This window comes from Ananas comosus, linkage group 16 (assembly GCF_001540865.1).
Source record: "Ananas comosus cultivar F153 linkage group 16, ASM154086v1, whole genome shotgun sequence".
Taxonomy (NCBI): domain Eukaryota; kingdom Viridiplantae; phylum Streptophyta; class Magnoliopsida; order Poales; family Bromeliaceae; genus Ananas; species Ananas comosus.
In genome coordinates this window covers 4,818,873-4,831,876 of record NC_033636.1, presented here as the reverse complement: position 1 = coordinate 4,831,876, position 13,004 = coordinate 4,818,873, and the positions used below count along the sequence as shown (strand labels likewise).

The window sequence follows — 13,004 nt, the reverse complement described above, 5'->3', positions numbered from 1 at the left end:
CAATAAAAATAGTATCTCACACTATTTTTATTTACACTTAATTTTTATATTATAATCTAGTACATTACAGTGGTACTCCAATGACCATGACTGCTTTTTTTGACAAAGAAGCAGAGTCCATCCTAGACACTTGACTCATTCGGCGACGCAGAGTTCTGCCAAGCCCTAACTCACTTGGTGAAGTAGAAAAATCTCTCCTATGGCGAGGCTAGTTGGAGGAAGGCTAATATACTTTGATAGTACCAATCACTCATCCACAAGTTCCAATAGCAACGCGAGACAAGGATACCTGCGCATTAGGTAGGGGAGAGTGTCAAGAGACTTAAAAAAATTGGCCCAAGTCCCTGGCCAACTTTGCAAAACTGAAATGGGCAGCCGGAAGGGCGCCATTCTAGCAACTTTTATGGGAGATGAAGCACCATGCAACTGTAGGAATTAAAACCTCCAAACTGCTAGTAGATGCCCAAGGGTCACGGGCAACTCAAAGGATTCTCTATACTATTTTTCTAGGCTGGTTAGTTAGTATATTTATGTACCATAGGCTTATACATAGATGGAATAACTGAGGCCAAATACATAGAGAGATGTACTTATAAGTTTTATTTTCTAAGTAATAGAAGTATTTTGTTTTTCCACATAATCTCCATCTCTCTTTTCCCTCTTTTGCACTTAGGCATAAAGCGTTTTGACCCAGACTAACAAACAGAGAGCAAGCCTTACCCATCTTTGCTGAAGAAGGCGGGTGCCGCATGGACTTTGCAAGCAAAATCACTTAGTCCATGACATGATGCTAGGCCTGCTTGATGCTTTAGTTGATTAGAATGCTTCTTTTAGTTTGATTAGTACTAACATGGTGGTGTAGTATTGCAAGTAATTATTTTGAAACTTTTCCTATTGTGGAGAAAGGGAGAGCTCATAATCTTGAAACTTCTTGTTTAACAATTCACTGTGATATTATCTTTCTATGCAATTATTTACATAATAAAACTTGCCTGCGGGTGATGAAAGGTTCATAAAAAAAAATAAATAAAAAGGCTTAATATATTCAAGACATTTATAAAAAATCTGATGACTTCATCACCAACATCTGACAATAGCATTGCTAATTTCATTAAAAAAAAAAAAAGAAAAGAAATTAAATAGACCATATTACTAAGTGAAAAGGGGCCAGTTTCAGCTTCAATAAAGTGTAATCTTCAGAAGCCATGGGATGAGTAGTTTGCCCAGCCAAAACAAGTAGAACTGTTAACCTTTCATCAAAATTGCCTTGCAGCAAACCAGCAGATCAAATTAAACTTGCACATTTCATCACGCAATAATGTGAAGCATCATCCCTCTCGTCCGTTACTAGAACGGATCTCACAGAAACCTCTTTCAAGCAGAAAAATATTGGAAAAAGCCATTTCAAATTGCATATTCTTAAAATTAAAGTATACAGCCACCTCACCATTCATTACAACCTTTCTCACATACTTCCTACCACTTAGGGAAACAGAAGAGCTAAAAGATCCAAATCAAAAGGAAATTAATTTGATCCTGTCGACCCACGAGACAACATTTGGCCAACCAAAGTGGACCAACATTCATGTAAAGCATAACTTTCTTTTCACATCGATCCAGCCACCTACCAAGCCATTCTGAAACTCCTAATTCTACAAACTATGCAAAATTGTAAGCAAATAAAAAACTCTTTTCTTGCCACACCATCAGATATTCTGATCATTATGAGTATCGTCGCTGGGTCGAATTTCAGGTGAAGCGGCGGGGTTCTGCTGTGGCGGCCTTGCAGTGTCACTGGGTTCGGGATGGAAATTGATTGGGAATTTGGTGACACGAGGTTTGTCGGCCAAAATGTTTCTCTGGACTCTATCAATTAACACCTTCGGAGGCGGTTCTTCTCTCAGTTGCTCATCATCGTAATCATTGTTCACATAGTAACCTACTCTGATGAACTCTTGGCCCATGTAGGAACAAGTCAACAGAAGCACAGTGACACCAATTATATCTTCTTCACGAATCTTTGATGGGTCAGGTGGATCAGCCTGAAAGAGATTAGAAGTTTTTGATATTAGATTTTGGAGCTGGCACATGAAATTAATGACAAATTTAATCAAGTTTTCCTTAATTTACCTGGAAAACAAAACGGTAGTTCCCAACGTTAACAGGACCAACAAGCACACTTTCAAGTAATTGATCGTATGTCTCATCTTCAGCTGATCCAACATATATGAGTTTCCATTCCAAATCTGAAGGATTGAGAAGGAAAATGATTTGTCAGTTAGATAAACGCTTATCAAATCTAGGATATTAGAAAATGAGAAGCCACGTAAACAGAATCCCACAGTCATTATTAATATTGTTAAGTAGAATTACAAGAATAAAATAAGAGAATAACCAAACAAATAAGTTCTAAGCAATCTTGTCAGATCCTTAGATCGCTAAAAAAAAAAAAAAAAAAAAAGGGATTAAAATCAATAGGATTTGCACGAGATTTATGCATTTTTTAGCACATAAACTCACAATAGTGGGAGCGCATAAGACTCGATGTAGGCAGAGTCCCAGCAGATGTCCTTCAAATGTTAAATGAAGGATCGACCATGTTACGCTTATCCAGTAGATTAGCATTATTACCAGGCCGCACAAATTTTTCATTTGTTACAAGCAGAGAATTTGCATAGCACAGTTAATTAGTTCATCAAAGAACTGGGCAACAAGCTAAAAACGTTTACTTAAAAACCTAATATTAAATGATTGGTTCTCAATATTGATTCTCAGAGAGCTCACAGAGCCAATCAGTAGTTTTTATACGAAAATATGGCACACGGTGATGGTGGCCTATATAGACTTACAACAGTATCATTCAGAGACTTCAAATGGAGTTCGTCAAGTTATAGCCATGAAACATGAAAGAAAATTACATTTTCCCTCACGCCAAAATAATGATGGAAGAAGTATACATGAACCATTTTGCCAGCCCAATTAAATCAACTCTGCAAGATGAGAAGCTCATTTCTGGTTTGTAATGCCTGCACTTAGCAAATTCAAGTTCAAGCATTTCAAACCAATCCTTAAGAAGTTATCTCAGATAACTTGGCCAGAACGAAAGTAGTTGTCCGAAATTACATTAAGCTAATAAATGGCCTAGGGCCTTAAGCCACTCTATACAGTCACACATAGGGCCTTAAGCCACTCTATAAAGTCACATAGGAAGTTACATGAGTAGGGTTCGACTTTCCAATACATCCATGATCCATCCATTTTCATTAATTGAAATTCTCTAAGACACCTAAAGATGATTTTTGTCACTTAACTTGATTATCATCAAATGATACAGGTATACAGAAAGTTACTTGATCTCAAAGAAAAGCTTTACATTGTGGAATCAATGGCTGCTAGTCATCCTGTAAATTGTTTTGTTCCTACCCTTACCATTTTTTATTTCTGCCTTCTAGTAACTTTTCTTTAAGCATAAAGGGGGTAAGGCAACTGTCAAGGGATCAGTTTGTTTCATTCAAATTAAAAACGATCAGGAACATCAGCTCTTGACACTAAAGTTCATTTATACTTGTTTTGTGTGTGAATATTTCTAGAAACCTCCTCAACTCCTGTTTGCTTCATTTGAAACCTTGATGCTCGACTTTGCCAATGTTCAAAATGTCACTTTTGGTTTTGGCCAGGCTCCTCGAGTGTTGATTTCTGGTGGCGTCAGCAGTCTATGGTGCCGTTTTGGAATGTTGGCTGAAATATTCTCAACGCTTTTCAAAATATAATATCCAATATAAAGTGGAATAATCATAATAGAAATTAAATTTCATAGCATTTTTGATATACTAGATCGTATTGTGCTACTTCATGAAGAAGATGGCGAGGTTTCATGTCGCCAGTGCATAATGAGATCAAAGTATAAATAAAGTTAGCCATACAAGCTTCTTAACGAGATCAAAGTATAAATAAAGTTAGCCGTATGAGCTTGTTTCTACTTTCATCCCAACATTTCAAAGCCAAGTTTTTATATTTATTCTACCCAAAAGCTCAGGCCTTATTTGATATTCCTTAAATTTTCCATATTTGTATTCATTAAAAATTGTGCAATTGAAGACATGAGACGACCTTAATTTTGCTATTGTTGGATTATTAACAAATCTACATCCATGGGTTCTGCTAGCAACAGAAAACAAAAATTTAGTACCATTGTCTTTCCCTTTTTATTTTGTATTTTTTTTTAGGGTAAACTTCAAATACCACCCCTGTGGTTTCGCACTTTCTCACTTCAGTACCCTGTGGTTTAAAGTGTATCAATTAAGTATCCTGTGGCTTCATTTTTCTCTTTTCGTCAGCCCCTCCGTTAACTTTTTGTTAAATCGTATACAAAAAACTTCAAATACCCCACCAATAATTTATCATATATTCACTTTAGTATCCTTTAATTTTAACTTTGTCACTGATTTAACGAAAAAAAAGTGGAGGGATAATAAAAAGAGAAAAATAAAACCACAAGGTACGAAAGTGATACACTTTAAACCATAGGGTACTAAAGTGAGAAAGCGCGCAACCACAAGGGTGGTATTTGAAGTTTTCCCTTTTTTTTTAAGTGATGGCAAAGAAACCAACAATAACAAGATTAGAGAAGTCCATCACTAGATGATTTCAATTGCATAGAATTTGAGTGAAAAAAGTTGGAGAATGCAAAACAAGGGCGAAATATCCTAATGTTGGAATGGTATCGAACCCTATTTCCAAACCAGCACCGAAAAAGGAAAAATAAACCAAATACTGTGCCAATTCCATAGTTTTAGCTGAACTTTAATCATGCTCTGAAAGTTTGGCTGCAAGATAGAAAGAGGGACCAGATTTAATAATGGCAAGAGAACAGTTTCTTATCGAAGTTACTCAGAAATAACTGATTGCAATAAAGGACAAAAATCTGCAAGAGATTTAGTGTTTTGTAGAATTTATATAGAGGAATTTGAGATTTCCAAAAAATGGAAAAAAAAAATTGAAATGAATAGAAGGATTAAAGAGAATGATTAGCCGGGAAAAAGAAAGTGACTCATGGCCTAGAAAACATCATCTCATTGTTTTTTTAAGAGATAGGTAGCATGCTACCCACTTTGTTTATTTCATTTAGAAATAAACTTAGCTGGAAATGTGAATCAACTAGGATTCGAATTTGGACCTTGGATACCAACCACCAAGCCTTTTGCCACTTGCACTAGGGACGGTCGGTACATCATCTCATTGTTAACTTTAAGCAAATGCAAGACAAGCTTCTAGATCTCAACTCACCCCATAGGGTAAGAAGTCGAATGATCACATGAAGAAATCTAAAAGCATTTTATTCTTCATAAAAATATTTACTTCCTAAAATAATTTACTAGCTCGAAAGGAATGTAATATCTTTCCCAATAGCGTTTCTATTTAAGTGACATCTCTAATTTAAACTTTCTATTATCCCTAAAGAATACAGACAGAAAACTCATCCAAAATTTCCAAATAAGACATACAGCTCAACTCCATATTAAGCCACTAACAAACTAAATGGAAATCGAATTAAACAGAACAAAACAAAAACACAATATTAGCCTTAATTAGCCTAACTTTCACATTGGCACAGAACAATTCAGTTCTGCTATGTAATTTTATCCCTTAGATCTTTTCATGTCTGATTTAAATGGTCGAAAAGTTTACAATTTGACAAGAATTCAAAATCTGAGTTGCATTGTAAACTGCCTGGCTTCAACACCACTTTTTAATCATGATAAACGTGGTGGAGTAGCAAGGAGAACAAATACCTCCACAACGTGGATCAGGTTGGTCGGATCTACAAAGACATACAAGAACAAATTTTCAACGGGGGGTTGCTAGTGATGCTTGACTTAAATCATGTGCAAAATTCTCACTATGAAGTTGTAAGAGGACTTCTCAGTTGGTTATCTGTCAAATTTAGGGCAGTTCTCGTGTTTGGCTGAAATTTTGGCTAGACAAGGGCATGCTTAGTTAGTTTGCTCGAAAGAAAAAGAGCCAAGCATGAGTTTAACATTAGTTCACTCATGTTCAAACAAGATTTATCATAACAGATATTGTTATGTGATACTTATACGAAAGAGAATCTTAGTTTATCATTAGTAATACGATGTGATTTTGATGTTAAACTAAATATTCAATAAACTTGACCAAAATTCATACAAAAACCTTAATAATATTTATCTGAGCTAAACATATAAATGAGCTATTCATGACCAGCTCAAGTCTGCCAAAAGTAAATGAGCTAACTTGATATCAGCTCGAATAAAAGAACTGAGCTGGACTTCGCTTAACTTGCTTGTGTTTAAGTTGTGTACACCCATTGTCAAATTCTAATTATAGCTCCTCTATGAACTTGCAAAGTAGTTGATCAATCTGTATCCATAGCACCAGGAGCTGCTAGATAGCAATTGCAAGGGCCTTTCAACGTTCTTTGTCTTACAATGGGAGTTTTGTGAAAAATTACCAAGTTATCTGCTTTGTCATTTACTGATAACAAAATGAAACGCCCCCAGCCCTTCCCCAGACCGAGTGCAGAAAAGAAATAAAAAAGAAAAAGAAAAACTCAAACACTAGATTATAAAAACGACAAAAAAAAAAGAAACAACAAACTAATGTATTGCTTAATTTCAAAATTCCATCCAATATTGAACTTACGGCTTCTGTAACCATCAAAGGATATGCTATCAAGTTACAGAAGATTGTGTCAAAATAATTATAGAGGCCATTAAACCTTACTATATTAGGGGACTTTCTGAAATCAGAAAAGGTAGGTTAATATGAAAGTAAACTTCTGCAATTAAGTAGATTTAGGTTCGCAGTAAAGTTGGAGCTAATAAGGATACACTTTCATGGTTAGATACAAGCAATTCCAGCAGAATTTGCGCACTGATAAAACAATTCAATGCAAACTTATTAAGGCTAGGTTAGTTAAAGAGTGAATGGTCAGATCCAAACATCATAGATTTTGCACGAAGTAATCGCAACAAAAGGTGAGGTTTGCTCTAAAAAAGAGAGAAAATAAGAAAAACTAAAATTAGGATTCAAATTGACACTGGAATGTGTGATATTCAGCAAAGCATAGGACAAGTAAAGAAGAAATGAGGGATATAATCAAACGGACAGTAAAACGAAAATAAAAAGGAGGAAGAAGGAAGACAGTGGTTTATAACCAAGAAAATAATTTGAAATTTATGTCCAACAAACATAAGACATGGTTTCAAATCTCCCCTTTGTTGTATATAAATAAATATAAGTCAAGACAATCAGAAGAAGTCATAGAGCTTTTAACTCAAAAAAATGTCGACTGTTTTTGCAGAACAAACTGCACTGCACCTTTTTTCCCATGGGAGCTCATATTTTAAGCAACTTTCATAACAAGAATACTGCATATGGCTAAAAGATATGGAAAAAACTTGATCCAAAATCCAAAGAAAAGAGTAGGACTCAACCGAAAATCACTCAAATTAAGTCATTTATCAGCTCGACTGGACTACAGACAGTTAGCATTAATCAACTGCAATAAATACAAATTTGATCCAATTTAAAACGTCTTAACCTAAATTAACATAACCAATTAAACTAACCAACTACAAGTTATTTTAAATGAAATTGAAAAAAAAAATTATTTAAATGATCGTTACAAAATATTTAATTTGGTACCATTTTTTTCCGTTATTGCTTAAACTATATATTATGATCATTATGCATTAGTATTTTACTAAAATTGTTGAATTATGGCACATGTTACAACCAGTAAAACAATCTTTAATGCATAATTAAAGTATTGTATTATTCAAAAGTGATGAGCATTGAAACATTAAAATCTCCTTTGTTCCTAAACATTTCTCTTCCTCCATAACCTTGCCCTAATTCTAGCCTACCTTCTTAACCGGAATGCACCATCAATTTGTTGCACAACAACTATCTTAGACCAAAGCATTTCAGCCTATGGAAAGATTCTGCATAGCTTAAAGCACAGCCAATTGGTCATCCCATTTTGCCGGTTGGTATATACCTCTACAACTAGTCAACCCCTAATCTCCAACTAATTGAACCGAGAAGCAGAAATCTACAAAGTACGCTTTCAAAACCCTCACCCCCAAGGTTTTAAGTGCCCGTCGGCATAGGCCGTATATACCGTGTCGTACCGTGCCAATAAGATATCAGCACGATACAGACCCCGTGCCAATGGCACAGCTCAAAACCCTCTATTCTTTAAATTAATAAGTAATTTGCTCAATAAAATTCAAAATATGTGATAAAAAGACATAATAAATAGTTAGAATATTTTGTTGCTAAAGAAAATAAATATTTCATGATATTATGTGTCGGCACACAAGAATTTTTTTGACCGCCACGTATCGGCACGGCTCTACACGCACCGTGCTGTACCGTGCCGGCAAGTTTCCAGCACAACCCCGTACCACGGCACTTAAATCCTTGCTCACCCCTCAGGCTGAAATAAATTAAATAACAATACTAAAAGAAGCCTTAAAGCATTAAAACTCTTCCTAGATGCCATTTTAGACTAGCTTCCGAAACAACCTTCCAACTCGTGCAGCAGAAACCAAACATTTGGCAATGAAAAGGTTTAGAGTTTCTAGTACACGCAAAGCTAAAATGAGCTTTAAAGCCCCAAAGCAACTTTCTTTTAAAGCTTTTGCTTCTCTTTACAATGGGAAGCTATTACACACATAAGGTTTAATCAAAAAAGTTTTAAATCTTCTTCAAACAACTTTACACAAAAAATATCTGGAAGCTTTAATCAAGCCAAACAGACTCTTAAGTTAGTGTAGTACAAAAGTAAGACACTTTGGCACCCAATACGCATAACTATTTCAATTATTTAAAAACTTCTACATGGAAAGAAAGTTCCGCAAAAAATGATCTTCCCATGAAACAGTTTAGTCAGACTTACAAGTATCAAATAACGGAATACCTATCAACCAACAAAATTATGTAGAGCAAAGTTTGTCTAAAAATTCCAAAAAAAAGAAAAAAACAACAAAAACTACCTTCTTGGTTTTTGAGAATCAAAGCTGCATCACTACTAATTCCTGCAACCACGACACAAACTGCAACCACTCATTCGAGCATCGGTGATGCTCAGCAAGAACACTAATGGGAGGAAGCTACCAATAGCCTTGCAAATTTGATTGTCTAATGAGCACTCTAGCATCTGAATCTAGCTCAATAATACACCTCTGCATTTGGTCAAACTAATTAAAACACTAAAATACTAAACTACGACAACACTAATACTCACATCACCAAATCAATCTCGTTACTCCTCATACGGTATTCCTAAATTAAATTTTTGGCATCCCTTCTCTATAACCAATATTCATTTCCTGAACATGCTAAATCCCTAAGAGCACAATAAATCACTACCAATTTCCTGATTAAAGAGAAAGACCCTAAATCCCCTATCCATTTCCTAACAAAGAGAAACAACTTTAAAATCACCTATACATTTCCTAATCAAAGAGAAACAACTTTAAATCACCTATCCATTTCCTAATCAAAGAGAAACAACTTCAAAGCACTACCAATCAAACATGCTACATCCAAAACAAAAATAAGAACCAAACATAAGAGAAATCAAAGAGAAACTCACCGTCCTCGAGGGGAACCAAGCATTCGTACGATATCTCGAACTGGAAAGGGTTGAGGAAAGCGGCGGGGTTGTCCAACACCGTCACGTTCGTTATGTTGACGGCGCTCATGATCACACAAAAACGCTACTTCGATTCCAACCCCCACAAGAGCACTAAATAGGGCTACAACGAAACCCTAGACTCCATTACCAATCCATGGCGCAAAACCCTAATTCGCGATTTTAGGAGATTATGGAAAGAGGAGATGAGAAATGAAAGACTTAGGGTTTCGAGGTGAGGAGAAATCGCTTCCGCGCGTCGGTTTGAGGAATGCTTATGCATTCAGGGGAGTGAGGTTTTTCGCTTTTTTTTTCTTTTTTTTCTTTTTTCTTTTTTTTTTTGCTTTTTTGCCTTTCCTTTTTTTTTTTGTTTTCCAGTTCGGTTCGGGTGACCGGGAGAGGGGAGGGGTTTACCGGGAGTAGCCGGTTTTGAGGGACTAGCAGGAGTGGGCAATGGCGGGCAAGAGGTTGGCGGGAGATTTTGAAAAGAAAGCAGTTTTTGGGAGATAGATTGACAGAATGTGTTGGTGGAGGGAGCCCATGGGGTTTCCCTTTGAAGGATTTCTCTTGAACAAACTTAATGGAGTGAGAGAGGGGGAGAAAGAGAGAGAGAGCTATGAAGAAAACAGCAGGAGAAAAATTTACTAGATAATCTTGTTGAGACTTATTTCAGTGCAGATCCATCATGTATTCAAATTAATTTGTTCATAAGTAATCTTAATCATATCAATCTGAATCTTAACATAAACAAAAAATTCAGTCATAATTTATATAAGATCTCCTTTCATGTTAAGGCTTCGTTTGGTTCGGGTATAAGTAAGAAATACCTATTTCAGGGATAGGTATAATTTCAGATATAAGTCTGAAATATACCAATTTTGCATTTAAATGAAAATTGAATTGTTTTCCGAAATAAGAAAAATAGTGTTGGGATAGATAAGATGGAATAGAAAGAATTATGAGTAGTTATAAATTGAAAATAATGATATTGCCCCTTATATTATATTTGAATTTAAAATTTTAATTTTATATCTCAATTTCTAAATTTAAATATATAACTTTTAAATTTCAAAATTTTAAAATTAAAATTAAAATTTTTAGATTTGAAATTTAAAAATTCAAAGTTCTTAATTTTAAATTTCAAATATTAAATTTAAGATTAAATCTAAATTAAAAAATAAATATCAAATTATAATTTTAAAAATTTTAAATATCAATTTAAAATTTATATTTTAAAGTATTAATTTAAAATTTAAAATTATAAATTTTAATTTTAAAATTACAAATAATAAATTTTAAAATTAAAATTTTTAAATATAAATTTTAAAAATTAAATAAGAGTGGGAACAGTTGTTCTCACCCTTATTCCCACAAAGGGTGGGAACAACTATCCCACGCATAACCCGTTAAGGGGTGGGATAGTTGTTCCACCCCTTTTTTTTATTTGGGTATAAGGGGGGATAACCCGCTTATCCTCCCTTTACCTCCCAACCAAACGGCCTCTAAAGGTTTGTTTAATAGAAGGATCAACACCATCTCATAATTATTTTAACTCTGTGTTTACGCCATAAAATTTACACCATGTGGTGAATTAGAATGCAACGCATGAAAACAGCCTTAAAGCCAGAGATAAGTAACATGTGGTGCGCCAGGAGCAGAGAAAATTGCACCTAAAACTGAAAAACAGTTGATCGACCGATAGTGGCCCACAAAATCAAGAATATGGCCAATCAAGGGGAATAACTGAATAACAACGGGCGAAATTATAAATAGATAAGAGACGCCTAACAGAAGAAGTCTTTTTTCCTCGAGAATAAGAAGACCAATTTATTTTTCACGAATTTCTTTCGCTTTCTATGAATAGTCTACTTGTAATTTTTGCTTTCCTTCATATTTCTTACTTTTCTAGGAGTAGTTCTAAGTTAGAAATTCTTTTAAGACCAGATGCCATTGCGGGATACCCCTTTCTATAAATATTTTCTTTTTTCCGGCGATACACATAAGTATCATTTGGCTCTTCAGCCGAACCGAATCTACAGTATGGTATCTAAACTCGGTTGGTCTGATTCCTCATCAGCCAAATCTCTTATTCACTTGTGGGCGCAAACTTCGAGGCTCATTATCAGTAGCCGCTCTACTCCTCGCTCATTTTCTAAGGAAGTACATTTGGCCGACTCAATGATCAAATAAATATCAATATAATTATCTGGACCTATTTTATCGGGAATGACTATTAATAGGATAAATGATGACTGTTTCATGCATAATCACGAAGGTAAATTATAAGGAATCAATATCATCGGCCAAATGCTATAAGTGGTACTCATTGTTCAGAAGAAAAATCAAGACAATGAGCATCAAATAATTCATTCCATCTTTAATGCGTCATCTTGCCATCTCATTAATTAATAATGATATTTATTAACAAGTGTTGCTTGTTTATTATATTTAGCGGCATTCACTAATTTATGAATTTAAAAATTTAAAATTTAAAGTTTAAAAATTAAAAATTTTTGAATTTAAAATTTAAAATATAAATTTTAAACTATAAGTTTAATTTTTAAAATTATATGCTTTGAATTTTGAACTTTAATTTTTAAATTTTTAATTCTAATTAAAAAGGGATATATTAATAACTATATATTAATTAGTACTGATATTTATTAATAAGTGCTGCTTGTTCATTATATTTAGTGGCATTCACTAATTTATGCTGCTAATTTATCCTATTTTGCAACATTAATAGTAAATTGTTACTAAATAATTAAATCTAGCGGCAATTAGCAAATAATGCTGCTAAATATAATAATTGGCATGATTTAAATAAATGTTGCGACGCAAATATTGTGGCATTTAGCAATAAGTGCTGCTACTTTATTACATTTAGTGTCATTTTTTATAAAATGCTGAAAATTTTAGCGGCATTCACTAATTTATGCTGCTAATTTATTCTATTTTGCAACATTAATAGTAAATTGCTGCTAAATTATTAAATCTAGCGGCACTTATCAAGTAATGCTGTTAAATATATTAATTAGTGTTATTTAAATAAATGCTGCGGAGTAAATACCGCTGTCACGCCCCGGGACCCAGCGGAAGCCCGCCCGGTGCGTGTCCAGACCCGCCATATGCCTACAACATATAAAGCGTTTACAACAAAGAGATAAATAAAGCAATAACAAATAAGCATCTAAGAGTATCAGAGAATATAACAACTGGATTCTAGAATAAGGAGGTAAATAAAAGAACTAATCCACTAATAAAACCATGAAGTAGTACATCATAAAATCCAAAATACAAATACCAAAGATACAATAGTGGT

At 34.3% G+C, this 13,004-nt stretch overlaps 1 protein-coding gene across 1 annotated transcript; it reads right to left on the bottom strand.

The window, feature by feature from the left end:
* Positions 1,388-10,040, bottom strand: LOC109721929 (probable histone chaperone ASF1A). Its single transcript, XM_020249756.1, has 3 exons — positions 9,644-10,040; positions 2,131-2,246; positions 1,388-2,042 (listed from the first exon to the last, which is right to left on the bottom strand). Exons 1-3 carry the CDS (start codon positions 9,750-9,752, stop codon positions 1,707-1,709), a joined length of 561 nt encoding a protein of 186 aa, XP_020105345.1. The 5' UTR covers positions 9,753-10,040; the 3' UTR covers positions 1,388-1,706.

What these genes read in the sequence shown, in the direction of transcription:
- LOC109721929 (XM_020249756.1), bottom strand. Translation starts at nt 9,752, where the DNA reads ATGAGCGCCGTCAACATAACGAACGTGACGGTGTTGGACAACCCCGCC. An exon ending in CTTGGTTCCCCTCGAGGACG is followed by an intron (nt 2,247 to 9,643) that starts GTGAGTTTCTCT and finishes TCAATCCTTCAG; the next exon opens with ATTTGGAATGGAAACTCATA. An exon ending in ACTACCGTTTTGTTTTCCAG is followed by an intron (nt 2,043 to 2,130) that starts GTAAATTAAGGA and finishes AATCTCTTTCAG; the next exon opens with GCTGATCCACCTGACCCATC.